Source organism: Sinocyclocheilus grahami, unplaced genomic scaffold (assembly GCF_001515645.1).
Source record: "Sinocyclocheilus grahami isolate Dianchi unplaced genomic scaffold, SAMN03320097.WGS_v1.1 scaffold1441.1, whole genome shotgun sequence".
Classification (NCBI taxonomy): domain Eukaryota; kingdom Metazoa; phylum Chordata; class Actinopteri; order Cypriniformes; family Cyprinidae; genus Sinocyclocheilus; species Sinocyclocheilus grahami.
This window is the reverse complement of record NW_015506620.1, coordinates 139,571-162,225: the sequence shown is the minus strand read 5'-3', so window position 1 is coordinate 162,225 and position 22,655 is coordinate 139,571. Positions and strand designations below refer to the sequence as shown.

Below are 22,655 nucleotides of genomic sequence, written 5' to 3'. Positions count from 1 at the left end.
CAGGAATGTACAAGAGAAGAATGTGCAAACAGGTTGTACAGATAGTTAAATAGCAGCAATAGAGGTAAAAAAAATACAAAAATAAAATATTACAGAAATTGCTGTGTGCAAGCGACAATGTCAGTAAATTAAGTGTCTTACTGATAATTAAGTGAAGTCATGCTGGTGTTAAGAGACTGAGTTTGAGTTTAGGAGCCTGATGGCCTGGGCGAAGAAGCTCCTCCTAAGTCTCTCGGTTTTTACCATCAGGCTACGGAAGCGCTTACCAGATGGTAGCAAAATGAAAAGACAGTTACCAGGGTGGTTGGAGTCCTTGATGATTTTAACAGCTCTGTTTTTGCAGCGTTTGAGGTAGATGTCCTGTAGAGAGGGGAAAGCAGACCCTGAGATGCGCTCAGCTAAGCGTGAAGTCCAAGTCAGGTCCTCGGAGATGTTTACACCAAGGTACTTGAAGCTGCTCACCCTCTCCACTGGGGTCCCACTGATCATAAAAGGAGTATAGGGCCGCTGCTGTATCTTCCTGAAGTCCACAATCAGCTCTTTAGTTTTACTCACATTCATAGAGAGACAATTGTCCTGGCACCATGATGTGAGTTTCTCTACCTCATCCAAGTATGCGGCCTCATTGTTGTTGGAAATGAGGCCCAGAACCACAGTATCATCAGCAAATTTGATAATAGATGTGGAGCTGTGGGAAGACACACAGTCATGTGTGTAGAGAGTAGAGCAGAGGACTCCAGGTTCAAAGTATCAGGGATGGAGGAGCAAATGTTGTTCTTTATAAGTTTCTCAAAGACCTTCATGACTATTGATGTGAGGGCAACTGGACGATAGTCATTCAGGCAAGAGGGATTATTGTTCTTAGGCACAGGGATGATGACAGATTTTGTAAGGGGGGTGGGAACCAACGAGGTAGCAAGGGACTCATTAAAGATGGATGTAAACAAACCAGCGAGCTGATCAGCACAGGACCTCAGAACACGGCCAGAAATCCCATCAGGACCTGCTGCTTTCGTATGATGTCGTATTGTCTGTTTTGACGAGTATTCACGTAAACACACTCGGTTATGTCTTATGTGAACATAAACAGTTGGGAGAATATTGGACGTGTATTAGTACATTGCATCCGTGTATCCGGTTTTAAAGGTACAGCAGCCTAATTTAGTTGCTATTGTCTGTGGCATTGATGTTAATCAAGCAACAAAAGAAAGACAGAAAATTACTCACTGTTCTTGACTGAATAATTTTAGTAGCCCTAAAGACTAATCTAAATTTATTTATAGAAATAAATATTTCTGCTTGAAAGAATGAAGAATGTGGGAAACAAGTTGTCCATTGATGTTAATCAAGCAACAAAAGAAAGACAGAAAATTACTCACTGTTCTTGACTGAATAATTTTAGTAGCCCTAAAGACTAATCTAAATTTATTTATAGAAATAAATATTTCTGCTTGAAAGAATGAAGAATGTGGGAAACAAGTTGTCATAAAGAATGCATAATTAGCCTGTATAACCATTTGTATTTCATTGAAAAGAAGACCATGTTCTTGTTCTTTATGAGAAGTGGTTTAATTTAATTTTAACATTAAGGCATGTTGTGTGTCACCGCAGTTAAATTGGTGTCTATCATGATAATACCTTAATATCAAACCTAGTGAATTTGAAACCCCATTAGATTTTAGCCGACTAAATTTACTGTAGATTTAGTCGACTAAAATCTCATGATATTTAGTCGACTAAAACTAGACAAAAACTAAAAAAAAATTCAGATGACTAAAATATGACTAAAACTAAATGGTATTTTAGTCAAAATACTATGACTACAACTAAATCAAAATTTGCTGTCAAAATTAACACTGTCCCACTTGCACAATAATAATAATAATGAAAACTAAAAAACTGTTTCCGCATTTGATTATGAAGGTGTCATGTCAGTCTTATGCACACCCCTTCAAGTAAAGTGTAAACAGCTGCGCTTTTACAGATCGTATTTGCTAAAAACACATCTGTTTTGGTTCTGATTATCATGTTTATCGCACTGAAATCATGCGTTTAAAACCATATTAGTTTAAACTTCTTATATACGTTTTCTGAGTGCACACATCTGAAGCACACGCACAGAAAGTGGCTGTCACAGCATGTGAGTACTAAACTAAAGGGTTAGTTCACCCAAAAATGAAAATTTGCTTATGTTTTACTCACCCTCGAGGCATCCTAGGTGTATATGACTTTCTTCTTTCAGAAGAATCCAGTCGGAGTTATATTAAAAATTGTCGTGGCTATTCCAAGCTCTATCATTGCAGTCAGTGGGTGTTGCAGTCCACAAGTCGTCAAATAAAGCACACACATTCATAATAAAACGTGCCGCAGACAGCTCTGGGTGGTCAATATAAAGGCCTCCTGTAGCGAATCCACGTGTTTTTGTAAGAAAAATATCCATATTTCAAACGTAATAAACACTTTTCTCTCACTTCCGGTATCTGTCATACGTGGAAGCCGTGCCGGCGGCGACTTGTAGACAGTTCAACTGCAACACCCGCTGACTGCAATGATAGAGCTTGGAATAGCCAGGACAATTTTTTATATAACTCCTACTGGATTCATCTGAAAGAAGAAAGTCATATACACCTAGGATGCCTTGAGGGTGAGTAAAACACAAGCTAATTTTAATTTTCTGGTGAACTAACCATGACACATGAGTTACAAAAACAGTTGGTTATGTCTGTGAAGGTAAACATCTGGGAAAGAAACTGTATGTTTATTTTAGATCTGTGTGGCAGCAGCAATATACAGTAAATAAATCAATACATCCACTGCTCTCTTGTCTCCTCTGAGGCTGGGACTCTAAATAGTGTTCTGTGCTCGTCTGTGCAGCCAAAGGCAGAACAGTTAGCATGTTTTAGCATGACTTTCACCATGGCATTTGAACTGGTACACTGTTGTCGCTTGCAAATCAAAATGACAGCACCGTGGGTGGAAATTTACAGATTAAGGGGTGGTAATATTGTTCAATTCCCATAACTTCCAGTAAGTGCACCAACATATAAGTCAAACAGGCTAGAACCAAAGTTTATTGGCATGACCGTCGGGTTTTTACAGTATTTTCAAAACAAAGGTTGTATACTATTAGAAGCAGAACGTTAACTGGGTAAAGAAATACATGAAATGAAGTGTAAAATAAATAAGCTATAGGCTATATAAATATTAAACAAAAACAAAATACTAGTCTCCTCTGAGGCTGGGACTCTAAATAGTGTTCTGTGCTCGTCTGTGCAGCCAAAGGCAGAACAGTTAGCATGTTTTAGCATGACTTTCACCATGGCATTTGAACTGGTACACTGTTGTCGCTTGCAAATCAAAATGACAGCACCGTGGGTGGAAATTTACAGATTAAGGGGTGGTAATATTATAATGAGATCCCTTTGCAATGTCACTAGGGGAGCAAAATCAGACACGTTTGTTTTTTCGGATGCTTGCAGAAAAAGGCTTACCAAAACAAAGTTACTGGGTTAATCTTTAATGTTTCCTTGGTTGGTAGATGTACCGGGGACCTGATTATAGCCCTTAAAACCTGGAAAAGTCAGATTTTCATGATATGTCACCTTTAATGGCACCAAAACACTCAAAATATAAAACACACATAAATGCTAAACTGCAGTAATTAATGCAAAAAAATAAAAAAAACTTTTAATCCATCTTATATACATACAGAATTTCACACGTTAAGCTGGTGCTCAAATTTTAATTTCTGTGAATTTTTAAAGATATAATTTATATACAATCAGATTGAGCAAATCGTATGCATATTTGGTATGTTCTCTGAGGGGAGGGCTCTGAGCTTAGACTTTAGCCTGAACCCAGAGAACTCCCTTATTTCCCAAGCTGGGATAGGAATAGTTGGGGTGGAGGAGAGATGCCGGATAACTGTTGTGGGACAGCTGTAAGTTGGCTGTATAGATATTTACTATCGTGCTAATTGAGTTGATAATTTGAACGGGCTCCTCTTGAACTTTGTCAGTAAAACATCATGATGACTTTTGTTGAGCTTGCCAGTAGGATTGCATTTTGTTGTTTTAATACATCTATTATTTTTTAAACAGTTGAAACTCATGAAGAGATCAGTTACACTGAACCAGTGTTTTACAAAAGAAATTCACAAAAATCGGTAAGACAATTAATTATTTATTCATGTTAAATATCTCTGTGTCATTTCAGCAGGTATGAATGTTTGTGAACTTGTGTTTTTGTCTGTATAATAATCAATTACATACATTACAAACACAACAATATCAGATGAAAGCAAAAAGATTAGGCAGTGGCTATTTGCACTGAGTGTAAATTGCAATTAGATGCTATTAAAGGGTTACTCCACCCCAAAATGAAAGTTTTGTCATTAATCACTCACCGCCATGTCGTTCCAAACCCGTAAAAGCTTTGCTCGTCTTCGGAACACAATTTAAGATATTTTAAATGAAAACCAGGAGGCTTATGACTGTCACATTGACTGCCAAGGTCCAGAAAAGTATGAAATACATCATCAGAATAGTCCATCTGCCAATAGTGGTTCAACCGTAGCGTTACGAAGTTATCTTCACGGACAAAACGTATTCTCGTCGCTTCATAACATTCAGATTGAACCACTGATGGCAGATGGACTATTCTGACGATGTCTTTCATACTTTTCTGGGCCTTGACAGTGTTATTAACTTGGCAGTCAATGGGAGAGTCACAAGCCTCCCGGTTTTCATCCAAAATATCTTAAATTATGTTCCGAAGATGAACAAAGCTTTTAAGGGTTTGGAACGACATGGGGGTAAGTGATTACTGACAAAGTTTTCATTTTGGGGTGGAGTATCCCTTTAACAATAAGTGAAAATACTAATAGCATATATTTTCTGCTATTTATACTACTTATTGCAAACAGTGGCAAATATCTACACATCAGTATTGTAGTACATTATAAAACAGTATGCAATAATAACACATTGAGTGTAAAGTATAATTTTTATTAAAATTATTAAATGGGTGCCGCCTTATTGTTACTCCCTACACCTACCCTAACCCTACCCTACCCACTTTTCAATTATTTCCTTCATTTTTATTGAAAATAAATGCCTTTCCGATGTAATATGAGATGTAAAAAGGGAGAAGAACGAGTTCTGCAAAAGGCGGATTCAAACTCGGGTCAATCGTATAAAAAACTGACCTATGTGCTTTACCATGTACACCACTGGAGCTGTTGTTTGGTATCTGTATTTATAGTGTTGTCTAGTGACTAGACAATACTATAAAGACAGATACCAAACAACAGACTCTAGTCCAACCACAGGTTGCTGGGCAGAGTTAGTGTAAATAGCCTCTGCCAACAAGGTGTGTAGCACAAAACTAGAACAAGTCAGTTTGAATAAATAATGTATGTTAAATTTAGGTAGTTAGCAATAGGGCATGCTAGCATGATAAATACATTTCATTTATTTCAAGATAAAGTAAGAAGAGACTACTATTATTATTATTATTATATGTTGTGCTTTTTTTTTTACAGAAAGAGAATAAAGAGGAATTACATGTGGTATATGCATCTGTCAGCAAGAGAATATGATCAATCTTGAATCTTTTTTCTAATGAGACGGAGCTGTGTGGCCTGCGACAACCTCTATGGTCTATGGTTAAGTTTTGGGATTAGTGTGAATGACCACATGTAGCATCATGAAGATATGCAGCAGGATCATCCTGAGGGGTTTGAATATGGAGTTACTTTTTTATGCAATCAAACACACTGTGTTTAAAAGCAAAACAATTATATTGTAATAAATTTTTTTTTTTCAAATTAAAAAATAAAACTTGCCAAGATTTGTTAGGTAGAAAAATAATTGTGTGTGAATCTCATAGAAACTCATAGGTGGAGACCCTGCTTTATTCATTTATTCACATCTGCGCACAAATGCGCTTTGATCTGTTAGACAAAAAGTGTTTTCATGAGAATGTATCTACTGCTAGACGTTTGTGTTTGATGTCAGTTTGTGAGTGTGTCTGAGGTGTGAGTAGCGTGTCTGTGAATAGCATGTGGTTGAAGAGCTTTTTCCATTCCTGCTTATATAAAACCATTTGACTTCTGCTCTACAGAAAAAAAGATCAACTATTATTGATACCTTCTTTTCTCATTTTAAAGGTCATTTTAAGTTTTGTCTTTTCTTTTTCTGTCAATGTCTGGGTCATTTTAAGAATAAATGCAATATGATTTACAATTTATGATTTATGTTTGATGGCTGTTATTTCTTTAGTTTAAGGTAGCAATGCTGCTAACACACTTTATTTATTTGTTTTCCAGTGACATAATGGTGCTGCTGTCGAATAGTAAAACATACATTTTCAGTTTAGAGTGTGAAAATTCAAACCAATTCGATCCATACAACATTTAAAAATGTAAAATCAATAGCCATTTTTCTGATTTCCAGTGTTCCATAATGCCATGTGAATAATCACTCTTTATTAAAACACTTTCAGCAGACAGGTAAAACACACACTTTATTTTATAGTTTCAAGCCTTCAAAAATGCATCACTGGTGAAACAAATAATAGTTTAGTTGCGTTATCTAACAGTAGGGGCTAACGGGTAACATCAACCATATGAACCTTGGCCCTTTGGTATTTCATGAAACAATAGATACGTCTCACAGTAGAACTGCCTATGTTAGTTATGTTAAGCTGCTGTCACTTTAAGACAGATACACAGATCCAATATATTGATCAGTATTTCTCCCAACTGTTTATATTCACTTAGGACAGGCATTTAGCCATAATACAATTTTGTGTGTATTTCAGTTCATCACAAAAAACAGTCTCTCAAAGTATTTAATGATTTAATGATATGATTTTTTTTTTAATCCAGCAAAATACAAATTACAAAGTATTCAGAAGTAATTACATGGATATTTTAAACACATTTTATGAAAATATTGGCCATATCTGCATATTGATTATATAATGTCATATTAACTTTTACGATCTTGATTTAAGTGATAAATGGCTCCATCTGTTGGTGGTTTGAGAAACCGCAACTAAAACAGCGTCACAGTTCTCAGGGCCATTGTGGGATTTGAAAGCATCACAAGCTAATGGAGCTAAAATATAGGACTTGACTTGAAATACAAGGACAGTGGCACAATAATGAGATGAGAGGCATACTGACCATTTGGTGCACCAGGAGATTTTGTACATTATGAGCTGGCCCGTTGCAACGTAAATATATATAAAAAATGAATGATAGTAAATGTATGTACAGTATATCCTTCGGTTGGCTCAGGAAAATGACAAAATCAACTGGTGATAATCTGGCACCTGGTGCTAATTTTCTTTAATTATATGACAAACTCTATTTAACTGGCAGCATTCCTATAGTGCTCACTGAGATTGCAAGATGGCAGGGCGCTCGTGTGTGTGTGTGTGTGTGTGTGTGTGTGTGTTAAGGGCAACTTTATAACTACCTTTATTTAAATGTATATTTAGTGTTTTTTATGTCAAATTTACTTCCATCGATCACAATACTAAAGACTGTTGCCAATCAATTTTTTTCAAATGAACAAAAGCCATCTTTACAATGCAAAGATGTAACAGTAGCTTCACCTGAAATGGCATTTATGTTTATTTACACAGATTGCTTAAATGCTGCTCATGTACAGATTTTTACACAACAATTGCATAATGTAAACAGCCTATAAATCAGCCATTATTGCTCTTGATATTGTAATAATGATAATCAATTTAGATTATAACTAATAGAAAGGGGCAAAGCATGAAGTTTCTGAATTGATATTTACAGATTAGACAATCAAGACTTCACATTGGTTATTTCAGTAGCATGAAAAACAAAACTGTTAATTCAAACTGGGATTAGATTATAAAGAAGAAAGAAGGAAGAGCAAATAAATGTCTAGAAAATTAATATGATACGAATGAAATGTCAGTAAAATGGAGTCAGATTATAGTTTATTTTTACTTCGGCCACCATTGGATACCTTTGTTGCTAATTGGGTGAACCTTACAATGTAGTATGCAATAAAAAAAAGGTTTAATAACAGTGCATATTTATCTTTTCGTTTATAGTTACAAAATAGATATGAAATTATTAATACATACAACGAGTGCCATGGTGTACATACTCTTTTTTTTTTTCTTTTGGAAAATGTAAATGAATGAAATGTAAAAAAAAAAAAAAAATCATGTTCAAAGTTTCATATTTGTGCTGTCTATTATAACTCATGTGGGTTTTTTTTTTTTACAGAAAGAGATAAAGTGCAGTATGGGGAGTAACCAGATGTATTTGTGTCATTGCTCACAGGAACCTCCTGCAAAAACCTCTGACATAGATAGCTTGATATAAAGCTTAACATTTTATTTTCATCAGGATAGTTTACAATGATCTAGTTTTAATGATCAAAAAACTTCCAGTGGAAATACAGCAGGGTCATTATTGGGGACGTTCAATTGTGATATGTTTGAATCTTAAAGTCCCAAAACTTTTCAGACCACATGTGTATGTACATCTCCAAGTGCATACAAAATACTCCCATTTACTTCTGTAAAAAAAAAGGGGAAAAAAGTGGTTTGAGCAGTTGGGTTCTTCATAAAAGTGTGGTATTACTGGAAGCGTGTCGCTGTTTTCTGTTTGTGAGTATGTTTAAGGTGTCTGTAGCATGTCAGTATGACTAGCATACATTTAAAGGAATTTCAAGGTTGTTGAGTTTTAGCTTAGCTTAGTTATTTCTGGTTACAAACTCTAAAAGTGGGGCAGTCGTGGCCTAATGGATAGAGTCTGACTTGTAACCCGAATTGTCGGTGGGGAGAGTAAATAACCAGCGCTCTTCCACCTTCAATACCACGACTGAGTTGAAACACTTGAGCAAGGCACCAAACCCCCAACTGCTCCCCGGGTGCCACAGTATTGGCTGCCCACTGCTCCAGGTGTGTGTTCACTGCTGTGTGTGTGCACTTGGATGCGTTAAATGCAGAGCACTAATTCCAAATATGGGACACCATACTTGGCCACACGTCACTTCACTTTCACTTTTAAAAATCACGCCAAATTCAGATTCCAGCTGTTGAATCCAGCATGTTTTTATGAAATTTATCACATGAACATACAGATCTTTCCAGTGTTTTATTTTTTTCCCTCCCACTGCAGGAAAATAGACTTTATACAGGCAAAATATTTAATTCACTAACACAAAGTTAAAAACAACAGCAATTGTCTCATACTGAGCTCATGTTATGTGCTATTGATAAATTTGGCCTATACTTCAGCTCGGCCACACAATTTTTTCTTACAAAATTTCCATTACAAAAATAGGCATCATTTAAAAATCCTATTGCTCTTGTATCAACCTGTTTTCAGTAGGCAGCTGAGGAGCTGTTTGAACAGATGACTCTGGAAACATCTCTGATAACCCTGAGAAAGAAAGAGATTAGCAAAATTAGAAGTCTATTTCTTTGTTCAGATAAATAGATATAAACATTTGTCACACATACTTTTCTTGTTCAAGTGCAGGCGATTATTTCCAACACAGCTATGACATTCTGCAATTCAAACTAAATGGGAAAACAATGATTCAATTATATAAAATTACACTAAATACAGCACAGCTCAACATGCTTTAAAAACTGAGAAAGTTAAGAAAATATAAGAAAACGGATCATGTGAAGTAGTGAACATTCACCTTCAATGACCTACAGGTCTCCATATTCCTCCTCACATGAAATGCACGAACTTGGCAGTCAAAACCTAATCAGAATCTCAAATGGCAGAATGTTTCACTTTACCACAAAGAAAAACATTAACTTTTGCACATTTCCACACATAAGACATTCAGTGGAATTAGCAAATATCTGAAATCTATAAGAAATTACAAATGTCATTTTCTATCACTAAACATGAAATGTAATTAAAACACGATTCAGATGCTGAACACCAGTAAACAGTTTGAGGAGCATCTAGTAAGTCACATAATATTATATAAAACAATACATTATGTAAACATGTTGCAATTAGCCTTGCAAAAACTAATTGAATTATGTAAACGCGTATTTGTCATTTTGTAGCTGCTTCTCTCTACAGTGTCTTTCAGTGCAGTTATTACAAGTTCAGTTCCTGAGATTTAGAGTTTGATCAAGGACACAATGATGATATTACATGGATAAAACTTTGCTGGATTTGAACCACCTTTCTAACCACACTTTGTTAACCAAACAATCAAACATCATTGTGGACTGTGAATTGTTTCATTTCTCAAGAATTCCTGATAAAAAAAACGAAAAAAACCCCACCAGTTTAGGAAAACTTGAAATCGCATCATATGACCCCTTTAACAAAGCTGTTTGAACAATGGTATAACTTCAAGTCGCCGGTGTTGGTATCATGACACTATTTCTCTGTGAGTGAAGCTAATCTTCTTCATTCTCTTTATGTTCCCTTTCAATGGAATTATTTAAAATAATAAATTAATGTAACTGTGATGTCCCATTAGCCACTGATGAAGCACCATCCTGATTAGGGGACGTCCCATTATCAGCGGGCAATAATGTATTGAAGGCTGGATCATGGGCCGTCCCATTAGCAGCATCGTCCAATGGAATCTAATTAGCACATTAAAAGAAAGATAATGTTTGCTGAATGTAAACATCAAGTTTTTCTGCAGTAAAACAGCACAAGAGCAGTGCTCTCTCACATAAGTCAGGTATTATTAGTGTTTCTATGTAATTATTTCTGAATGAAACAGAGAAAATAGATACAGACCACTTACAGATCTCAATATGTTATACATTCACAATTTTTTTGCAAACAGACAGATTCTGTGCTCACTGTATCTTACCCGATGATCACTGTGTGGCACTCCAGTTTCTGTTTGATCAGTAACAACAAACTCTTACTTTGATCAATTAAGATAGAAACACATACTTTGAGATATTTTTTAAAGATTATATTTGTACAATAAATCTCATAATTTCAACTTGGACAGTTAGCTGTACATAATACTTGCCATTTTGTGTTGCTTGTGTAGATCTTCTGTAGAGGTAGTAAATCACACCAGCCACCAGCAGAGCACCAATAACACACCCAATAACAGCAGCACTTATTTCTGCTGCAGCAGCTGAAGGTGGCCTTGGATCTGAAACAGCTAAAGACAGACAGTCATTATTACAAGAGATTGACTGATAGTCAACTCCAATACTTTGATATTTACACATTTCTACTTTCAGTAAAAAGTTGTTTGATATGGACTCACATTTGATAAATGGAGCCATTTTGTGAGGCCTACATTACACTTACCAGTAACAGTAACATCAGTGACAGTAACACTGAAGCTCCTGATGATGCTGAATCTGCTGCTGTTGATCTGTAGTTTATAATCTCCAGAGTCTGTGGTTCTGGTGTTTGTGATGGTCAGAGATCCAGTCTGATGATCCAGCTGCAGTATGTCTCTGAATCTCTCCCTAAATTGACCATCTGTACAGATATAACTGAGATCTCTATTGATTTTGGCCATAGGAATGTCATTAAAATACCACATCATCAAATCATTTGGGTTTTTTACTTCACAAGGATCTAAAGTAACAGATTCCCCCTCCTTCACTGACTTTCTCTTCATTTCATCTCTGTCCGCAGCAAAAACACCTGAAACACAAACCAACAGCTGATTAAAGAATCTTTTTTTCAGGGTAAAGACAGCATGGGAACTGTGGATATGAAAGCATTAAAACATGCTCTTGACTTTCAGTCTGAAAATAAATATCTATCCACATCTTGTACTATCAAACACATTTAACATCAAATGTTCTGTAGTTTAGATTCCTGTTAAACTAAAAAAAAAAAAAACCTATGAAATAATAGGATTTAAATAGATGATAATAGTCATCAGAGATGATAAAAGTCACTGACATCTTGACCAGAACAAAACTGATGAAACTTACAACTAACTGATAGAAAATCTTACTGAACTAAATTCCTACTTATATCTACAAATTCTATTTCAACAGTAAATTAATTTTTTAAGAAATTAACTATATACTATATGCCAATTAATACACAGGTAAAAAGAAAAACACCTCTGAATGTCACTGCAAAATGATCCCTAACAACACATTAATAATGTGATTTACATGTACAAGACTTCCTATTAAACATACGAACTCACCATGAACAGCAAAAATGTAGGTCTTGATACTCTCTTTGTTGTTTCTACTGCTGATCTTTAGTTTATAATGTCCAGTGTCTGTGTTTGTGATGTTCATGATGGTCAGAGATCCAGTCTGATGATCCAGCTTCAGTCTGCCTCTGAATCTCTCAGTACCTTCATTACACTGAACATCTGTACAGATCTTGCTGAGATCTCCAGTGATTTGAGCGATGCGAGTGTCATTGAAATACCATCTGATTCTGTCTTCTTGGTTTGTTTTAACATCAGTGTGTAGAGTGACTGAATCTCCCTCCATCACAAACACTGACACTCCATCTGGACTGAGACCAGACACACCTGCAAAAGAAATGTACAGTTAATTAATTATGATACAAAATGTTTTTTTACAGATTGTAGGGAGTGAAATTATTTCCTTATGAAATGCATTCCTTGTGAAGCCGAAACTCAGGAACTCTTGCAACACACATGCCATGCCATGCAACAAAACAATAAACGTTCTAATCTGACAGGAAGGTCTGGGAGAAAGAACATTTGCTTATCTGTCCCTTCACCCTTCCTTAGGCCCCCTCCTTCCCCCCGGGCATGATATAGAAGTGTCAAGAACTCAAGTTGCCAGACTTACAAACTGCATTTATTATATCTTAAGAATTCATGATCTTAATCCCTTCATGCTTATTATCATTTTAAAGGTCTCAGAGTGATTGGTATAATGGTCTAAATTTCTTAACAGTCCCTTATATTATGAGAAAGATTGAAAACTTAAGTGAATTATGTACTTCTGTTGTGGGTGGTTTCCTTTTAAAATCTGATAAACATTGCTCTACACAAGGTGTGACCATTTGGGCGCGAGAACAGCTTCTACAGAGGCTTCTCATCCCTCATACACAGATCTGTTTGGGGCAGAGAATAAATGTTTATGGCCCTTTTGTTCTGATAGTATTTAAGGGAAAGTTGCAAATCAGTCAATGGGATTCTGTAGTCAGAAAACCCCACACCTCACATGTGAGACTCTGGAGCTTTGCACTAGAACTCTCGCTGCTGTGTGTGTCTCTCTGCTGTCAGAGAGAAAATCGTTTTTTATTCAAAAGTGTAATTGTGTTAAACACATTGTGCCCATAGAGCACACTGTATAGCGGTTTGTGCTACTACGTGTGCACATAGGCTACTTAAGTTTATTCTCTTAAACACATGATTGCTTTGCTTTAAGTGTTCTTTGAAATACTTAGGTATTGTGTAGCTACTGCAGATGCAGGTTTACCTAACAGCACCCGTGCAGGACTCTGCTTTAAACTGCTTTGCGTCTCTCCGTCAGATAACCTCACGTGCATGATGCGCCATTTACGGGGGCTTATTTAAAATGAAAACTCATTCTCTGCCAGCAGGAGGCGCTTTTAGAGTGATACAACTGGTAATGTATATCGAAATATCGGAAATGTGTTTAAAAATCATATCACCGTTATTGAAAAAAATTATATCGCGATACATATTGATATCGAATTATTGTCCAGCCCTAGTAAAAGGTTACAAATGCTATGCATTTTAGACCGTGTGTCTTGTGTTAAATTAGGATAACTGTTACATGTGCGACTATGTTAAAATTTGTTTGTCTCCTACGTGGATAAACTTGGCTATTCCCCATATAGCTGCAATGTCTGTGTACAGGAGCAGGGTTGCCACACGGTTACAATTGGTGTTGCTTTCGTCAACGAAAATTATGACTAAATATCGTCGTCAACGAACCTTTATCACGTGACAAAAACTAGACGAAAATACTGGTCATGTGACGATGACTATAATTAAATGTATAATGCAATATCGTTGACGAATAAAAACGAGACTAAATGTGGTTTACAAAATAAAAACTATGCTAAAATGTCTCTTCAATTTCGTTGGCCAAAACGAGATGAAACGAAATGTTATAACGTTATTTCGTCTCGTTATTATTATTATTTTGCAGTATTTCTGTTTCCTGTGTCTCGCTTCAGGGGCTGCATCAGGTCGCACTGCGCAGACGCAGTCTGTGTGCTCCGCTCAGTCACTCACGGCCCATGTGAGTGCTCCACTCATATACCGTTCATGCTCATCGGAACAGCAAAGTCCACTCAAAAATCTAAAAACATCTATGTAGTACAGTATGGTTTCTGTTTGGAATAGCCCTACTGTGCTGTAACAAGGTGTGGTAAATGGGCAACTCTGGTAACGCTGCCCTCTCATTCATTGATCTGCTAACCGTTATGCTCACGTGTCCTCTGATAATAATAGCTTTCTAGGATTAAACATTATTTGGATAATTGGTAAAAAAAAAAAACTCTTAATAGCCCTACTGTGTGTTAGACCTAGCTGAAAAACTAAAGAGCAATTTATTTCATTTGTAGGCCTATCGTGATTTTTTTTATTTGTGCTATCATTAGTAATTTCTTTATTTGTTCTTATTTTATTATTAACTGCTTAGCCTCCTTGTCATTTTTTATTCAATTCAAAGTTTTAAATCAAGCTATATCGTGCTACTGCAACAAAATTACCCAGCTGTAAAATCAAGAATACACGGAGGGAGCAAAACTTTGTTTAATCACCATTATAACTAGCTACATGTTGTAAATTCAAATCAGAGCATCTTCCGTGTCTGGAATGGATGTATTCTTGAGTCTATAAGGTAACAATAATATAATAAGATAACCTTGTTTGAAATGGGTTTGGCTAAAAGAAAATTTTGGTTTCGTTTATACTACTAGGTACTTATACTATATTGACTGGGTTAAATAGAATTGCATTTCTAAAAAGAGACTAAAATACAATTTTCATTGACTAAAACTAGAGTAAATGTAATTAGTTTTCGTCGACTAAAACTAGACTAAAATGCTCAGACTTTTAGTTGACTAAAACTTGACTAGACTAAAAAGAGTATGAACGTGACTAAAACTAATAAAAACTAAAATGACAGCTTCACACACAGACTAGACTAAAACTAAAATTAAAACAGGCTGCCAAATACAACACTAGTTACAATGTGATTCACAATTGCATTATCCTTTTTAAATTGGCTTCTAATGGTTTCATTATGTAATTGGCATGATGCAATTTATCTGACGAATAATAAAATGTTATATTTGATTTATTCTGAACTCTCCTGAAATAATTATGACTAGTAGACTGTGAGGAGGCTTTTGGTATGGCAAAACTACGGCCAGGATAAGTCAAACTGAAGGCTCATGAATGATAGGAACAGTAGGCACGTCATCGGACCCTTCTGATTTCGGTCCATCACTGGTGCTCGCAAGTTGTACAGGAAAAGACTAAGTAAACTACACTTTTTGTCATAACCAAGCAGTAGGCGGCAGACAAAACGGGTATAGTCAACCTACACCCTCTGACTAACATCAGACTGGTGAGTTTGTGATCGTGAGACCGGCACCTTCGGCCGACGCTAGGCTCCAAAGAGACATTAGGTCCCCAGTGAACGGATAATTGAAAGTATAGTGAGTCCGGAATAATCAGGTATTTAAATTATAACACGAACATTATGATCAGTTTTTTAAATTATTTTCACAATTTGTATTCAATAAACACCTGAAATTGGAGTCAGATTGAACACGGAGCTAGACTAAATTTGAAACTAAATCCTGAAAAATTAGGTGAACTTTGTAGAAGCACAAGTAAAAGACTTTCGATTTTTAAACTTTCGACCAGGCCGCTGGACTCGACGGGTGAATTCTTACAAGATCATAAAGATGTGTGCAGACAAATCACAGACAGATGGACTAGTAGGCAGGGCTCTCCAGGACCGACGTTCGCCACCCCTGATATATATATATATATATATATTTCACAATATTCTCGCTCTATATATATATATATTAAGGAACAGGTTAGCTTACATACCTTTCCCTTTTGAAGTGGCGATATCCTAGCTATGTGAATTGTGCATACAGCAAATCTCATTTTATAAATATGCCAAATATAAATATTCCAAAATAAATGATTTGGGAGATTCTCTTACTCTCTGTTAGGAACACTATTTCTGTGAACTGCACAGACTCTGATTACTGGCGCTGCTGGTTCCATGGCTTGCGTTTGTGTAGCAATTTATGTAACAATTATATATATATATATAAAAAGTGAATTAGAGTTGTTATAATTTCAAGTCAAGTAATTTTCTTCATTTAGTCAAGCAAGTAACCAGACCTTAAATTTTTGACTTGAGTCAAGTCATGTAACACGAGACCCCACTTCTGGTACTTTGTGTACACAGGGTTTGCTTTTTGCTATTCTCTTCTTAAAGAATGCCAAAAGATGCACTTCATTCTCTTGGCCATTTTAAACGGCACGTAAAATAATGAAAGTTTGCTTGAATCTGTGCATGCTTGTTCTGATTGGCCAATCACCATTATTTATAATTCCTTAATTATCATACATAGAGAATTACAATTTTTGATTTACATGGCAATTTTTAATACACAACAACACTGTTGTGTAATGGGGATTGGTAAGGATGATATGGTGGTTTTATAGAGGGGATTCTTTCTTTCTTTATTTTTTTCAAGGTGGATGTCACCCCCCTTCAAATCTGAAAATATCACTAAACACATTACTGTTGTGATTTAAATGTACAATAATTGCTTTTAAACTTAATGACTCACCATGGAAGGCAACAATGAAGGTCTTGCCACTGTCGCTGTTGTTACTGTTGCTGATTTTTAGGTGATAATTTCCAGAGTCTGTGGTTCTGGTGTTTGTGATGGTCAGAGATCCAGTCTGATGATCCAGCTTCAGTCTGCCTCTGAATCTCTCAGTACCTTTATTACACTGAACATCTCTACAGATATGACTGAGATCTCCACTGATTTCAGCAATGCGACTTGCATTAAAATACCATCTAATCTTTTCTTGTTGGTTTGTTTTAACGCTAGTGTTTAGAGTGACTGAATCTCCCTCCATCACATTCACTGCCACTCCATCTGGAACAACACCAGATACACCTGAAAAAGAAATGGACAGATAATCATAAGCCAAACACAATTATACAACAGAAAAGTGCTGTAAAAATGTTTTTCTACAGATGATAAAGAGGGTACATAAATACAGTTCCTTGCCAAAGTATTAATAGCCCTTCATTTTTTCACGCTTTTTGTTGCTGGCTTATGTTAAACCGTTTTAAATAATTTTTTTTCCACATTAATGGAACCAGTGCTGTCCTCCTGAATAACATTTTTCACATAACAGATATTTACATACAGTTCACTAGATAAAACAACTTCATTTACACAAAGGAATCAGTTCAAAAGCACATAAGATTGATTCTTAATTACATTGTTGCCCAGATAATCAATGACTAGTTGCTCATGTGGCCCTGTTTGTCCTGAGCAGTTGTCAACCAATATACATTTTTGCTAGCCGATTCACAGTATGATTTTGAGATGCATCTTTTCACACTGATGATGATTGAGCGATTCATATACAACTATTACAAAGGGTGAAAACATTTACTGATGCTCAAAAAAATAAACAAAATGCATTAAGAGTAGTGCTCCAAAATATAAGTTTTTGTTTACATAATATATGTATGTGTGCTGTGTATATTTATTATGTATATATAAATACACACACATACTATATATATATATATATATATATATATATAATATTTGCATGTATAAACATTTATATATTTATATTCTTATATTTTATATTATACATAAATATATTTAATATATAAACATACAATTTTTCTTAAATATATACATGCATGCGTTTGTATTTATATATACATAATAAATATACACAGTATACACACATTATGTAAACAAAACTTTTATTTTGGATGCGATTAATCGCGATTAATCATTTGACAGCACTAATTAAGAGCCTTTTTGAATTGGATGATCAGGGTAAACTGTAGCTACTTCTTTTGACCTGAGCTAAAGATGATCACCGGTAAACTGAAGCGCTCTTTTAACTTAACCAAACGCAAACACAATATTACAACGTACAATTGCACAAAAGGCTGCAAACTAACAGCGCGCATCTGAAGTGTCTCTGAAGGAAATAATGCATTATTTATCGGCTTTAAGATATCGGCCAAATTTTCTTATCAGGCCGATACCGATAACAGAAAAAATGAGCATTTATCGGCCGATACCGATATGGTGGCCGATATATCGTGCATCCCTATTTGAGACTTTAGTCTTTGCAACTTTACAGATCTTCTTTATGCACCAAGAGCTTGTAACACTCCAAAGAGAAAGGAAAACTTGAAATTGCATCATATAACCCTTTTAAACACGTAAATATATTATGTATCTTCTATGTAATATATGCATTATGTTTCCTTCTTGAGCATCAGTGAATGTTTTCACCTTTTGAGTAGTTTGAGTCCCTTAATCCTATTAGTGAGGAAAGAAAATATTGACTTCAATGTTCAGTCACATTATGATCCCTCTTATTTTGTTAAAATTATTAACATATTGCATATTCTGCAAAAGGGTGTGTAAACATACTATTATCTCTTCTGAATATTAAATAGTTGAACATTTTCCCATAAATGTATATATTGAACTTTATTAAAATTGTGCCGTTTCTACCACATTAAGATACAATTAAGTGCTTTTCTACAAAATATTGTTTTTATTTCTGTTATTTTAATGTTGAAAATAACATGTTTTCATTTACATTTGGAAGAACTCAGATAGCACAAGTACGTCAGCAAGATAAATGTTAAAGACCCTGTTGAATAAAAAACATATGCTGGTTAGGTATGTTTTGAAGCATGACTGCTGGTTTAAGCTGGTCCTTAGCTGGTCATGTGCTGGTTTAAACTGGTCATGTGCTGGTCCTAAGCAACTAGCTCCTGCTCAGGACCAACACATGACCAGCTTAAACCAGCTCATCTAGGCCTGTCGCAATAATCAATATATTGACTTATCGCGCACTATATGTACACGACCTCAATAATTTTTGGTGACGCAATATATTGCTCCTTATTTTTCCTTAAAAATTAATGTCATCATGTTTTGTACATTCCACTTGCGCCTGTGTCTTTTGCAGCTTCTCGTACATAACGTGTAATCATGAGGTGCTAGTTCAAATTAAAAAAAAAAATGCTTCTACAAAAAAAGTTTCATCTGCAGATATGGCATTGTTTAAGGATCTGTGCCTTTGTGCATACAGACATCTGACTGCTAAGTAGAGATTGTGTTTTTCAGCAATACAGTACACCCTTAATTTACAAAGAAAAGAAGGTCAGGAAAAAAATCTGTAGATGGAAAAAACTACTTGTACTTGTTACTTTGCATTTCTTGTTATAAAATGTTTATTTAATATTTATTCAAGTTTTTAAGGCATCTAATATTTTGATACTTAATTTCCATGATCTAAATATTCTTAAAAATTAAAAGTTTGTTGTCATTTGGAAGTGTGTAGGCCTTCTTGCATCATTATGCTGTTACATTATGATTATATATTCAATGGCATAAAATGGTCTTTAAAATGACAATAATATCGCTTATCGCAATTATTTCTGGGGCAATATATCGCACAACAAAAAGTTGTTATCGTGACAGGCCTAATCATGACCAGCTCAAGCCAGCAGCCATGCTTCAAAACATACCTAACCATCATATGCTATTTATTTTAATTTTTTCAACAGGGGAGTCTGCGGTGTACAAATCATTTTCTAAATGTCTCTAATGTCTGACCGGAAACGTCCTAGAGACGTAGGCTACTGCAGAAGTGCAAACACTCTAAAAAAAATAAGTCTTCTAGATGTAAACATGCATAAAGACATTTCACTCAAAGGCTTTGATTTAGCTTTCATTCAAAGGTGACTGACATTGCATTCAAAGTACATTTTATTAGATGATGCCACGTTCATTTTAGATTACGTTTTTGAACCAAATCGCACAATTTAAGCGTTTACAGAAAACTTTCTGTATAAAAAAATGATTTTCTCATTTTGACGAACAGCGATATTTTAACAAATAAAGGCCTTGTCATGGAAAAACGCACACTCAGAAACAAATCATAAATGCATTGCTCTCGAATATAAAGGGATTAGAGCTGATACTAAACTGCGTCACATTCACCGGCTAAGAAGCATAGGCTACTACAATTGCCAAATATTTGCATGGTTGCGTAGGGTTAGAGTTGCGCTTATTAAAGCCTCAACACATACACGTAATGCTGATAGACCTCTGTCGAGTTATTTCCCGGGCCGTAACCTACTTTTTTTTTTTTTTAACAAATTCACGCTGTCCTACTAGCCTACATCTGACAGCGTGTGTCCCGCGAAGCATGCTACCTTGTTTAGAACACCGGAGCAGAGATTATAAGCACAACGTCTTACCTTGACCGAGTAAACGCCAGAATAAGAGCAAAAGAAAGAAAAGCTTCATTTTCACCAATGTCGAGTTCGATGTTATTCCTCTGCCAAAACGGCAACGCCCTATTTCTGGAAAGTGAATGCAAGTCATTCTGGAAGTGAAAGCAAGTAATTGAGAAATGGGCGTTTTTGGTACTCCGAGATGGCGGCATGACTAGTTGCATTTGCATGGCTGCGTAAAATAAAGTTCGGGTAGGTCTTACTAATGTTGATATACACTCTTAAAAATAAAGGTGCTTCACGATGCCATAGAAGAACATTTTTGTCTAAATGGTTCCATAAAGAACCTTTAACATCTGAAGAACCTTTCTGTTTCCCAAAAGGTTCTTTGTGGTGAAATAAGGTTCTTCAGATTACAAAAAGGCAAGAAAGAGATGGTTCTTTAAAGAACCTTTGACTGAATGGTTCTTTGTGGAACCAAAAATGGTTCTTCTATGGCATCGCTGTGAAGAACCTTTTGAAGCACCTTTATTTTTAAGAGTGTAAGAAAAAAGTCACACTCGTTTTATGTGATACTGAGATTCTGGCATAAATTCGCGCTGTTTACTGCTAGTTCTGCGGTTTATTTAATTCTATAGAAGAGTGAGTTACCATGGATTTGTCAGTTCCCGAAGAGATGGACGTTGAGGTTCAAAAGATGACGGAGAAAAGACTTATTGACGACACACACTCCTACACTTGCCGTAGCAAAAAAGGAGGTGAATGTGACTCTTTCCCAAACACGCCGTCTAAAACACATCCGCCGAAGAAGCTCGCAAAAGGAGATGCATCAGAGGACTTAACCTTAAGTCAGGTACAGCACAGCATCATTCAAATAATCAAACAATCATCCGAGGAAATAAAAGACATGGTGAAAGAAAAGTCAACCAGCATCAACCTCTTGAAAGAAGCTCTGGAAGTTGTGCATTCTGAAATATTTGACATCTATTCAAATCTATTAATCTATTTATTTATCTATTCAAGAATAAAGGTGATGATGTTATATTTATGTGGGTCCCAGCACATATGGGCATTATAGGAAACGAAAAGGTAGACAAAATAGCTAAGAAAGCACTGCAAAAAGAGAGCATAGAAGCAGTCATCAGCCTTTCAAGATCAGAAGGAAAGAGTATAGTGTGGGGGAAATGATTAAAGAATGGCAACAAAGGTGGGATCAAGAACTAAAAGGAAGACATTTATACTTGATTAAAAAAAGAGTTGTCACTGTGGAAAATAAGGGAGGAAACAGGAGAGAAGAGACTAGTATTACCAGAGTAAGAATAGGGTATAAATAGCCTAATAGAATAATAATTTAATTATTTAAATTAGCACTCTTCATATTATGGGAAAACATCCAACTGGGTTTTGTGACCAGTGCCAAATACCCGAGACTGTAGAACATGTGCTTATTAATTGTTCAAAATATGAATTACAGAGGATGGATATGATAAAAGACGTGGAAAAAATAGGACTAGCAGGACGTGGAGTAAAGAATATAATGGACTGCAGTAGGAGTGAACAAGGAATTAAATATTTGATTTGCTTTCTGAGTAAAACGGGACTCATGACAAGAATATGATGACTACAGTATATGGGAAATAACTAGAACCAGAAGATGGCAGTAATGCAACGTTAAAGATGCAAGCTGCCGTTAAAACTCAAAAAAGAAGAAGAAGAAGAAGAAGAAGAAGACGACTTGTTTTCATAATAACAGAAACGAATTCTTTATCTGGATGGAACCTGTGGTTAAAATTAAGCCCTTTATTTGGGGTCTTTTGCTTATGCATGGTAAGACATTTTGTTTACTACATTAGTTTATCTTTTTGTCAACAATAATTCTTGTGAATGTTTGCACAGTTTTAATCATGCGCGATGTATAGCCTATAACATATTGTTATCGTTTTATTAACACGGCGAAACCGATCTAGTGAAGGCGAAGTGAGGCGTTCTGAACAGCAAAGCTTTCAACACAGTTGTATCGGGGAAAATGTTCATTATTCGAAGCTTTTCAACACTGTTTATGTAATGGCTATCTAGTGGTCATAAAAAGGAATAGCACCTTCCAAAGTGCTCGCAGTGGTTCCCAAACCTGTCCTGGAGGACCCCGTGCC

At 35.7% G+C, this 22,655-nt stretch overlaps 1 protein-coding gene across 1 annotated transcript; it reads right to left on the bottom strand.

Annotated features, from left to right (window-relative positions):
* Positions 1-10,494: 10,494 nt before the first annotated feature.
* On the bottom strand, positions 10,495-20,544 carry LOC107570329 (uncharacterized). Its single transcript, XM_016256551.1, has 6 exons — positions 20,530-20,544; positions 16,829-17,167; positions 12,189-12,527; positions 11,324-11,668; positions 11,023-11,171; positions 10,495-10,629 (listed from the first exon to the last, which is right to left on the bottom strand). Exons 2-6 carry the CDS (start codon positions 17,124-17,126, stop codon positions 10,495-10,497), a joined length of 1,266 nt encoding a protein of 421 aa, XP_016112037.1. The 5' UTR covers positions 17,127-17,167; positions 20,530-20,544.
* Between the last annotated feature and the right edge of the window lie 2,111 nt (positions 20,545-22,655).

Excerpts from the sequence above, each read along its gene's own strand:
- LOC107570329 (XM_016256551.1), bottom strand. The coding sequence starts at position 17,126 with ATGGAGGGAGATTCAGTCACTCTAAACACTAGCGTTAAAACAAACCAA. Across the intron at positions 12,528-16,828 it reads CTTCATTGTTGCCTTCCATG|GTGTGTCTGGTCTCAGTCCA; the intron begins GTGAGTCATTAA and ends TTTCTTTTGCAG. Across the intron at positions 11,669-12,188 it reads CTACATTTTTGCTGTTCATG|GTGTTTTTGCTGCGGACAGA; the intron begins GTGAGTTCGTAT and ends TTTGTGTTTCAG.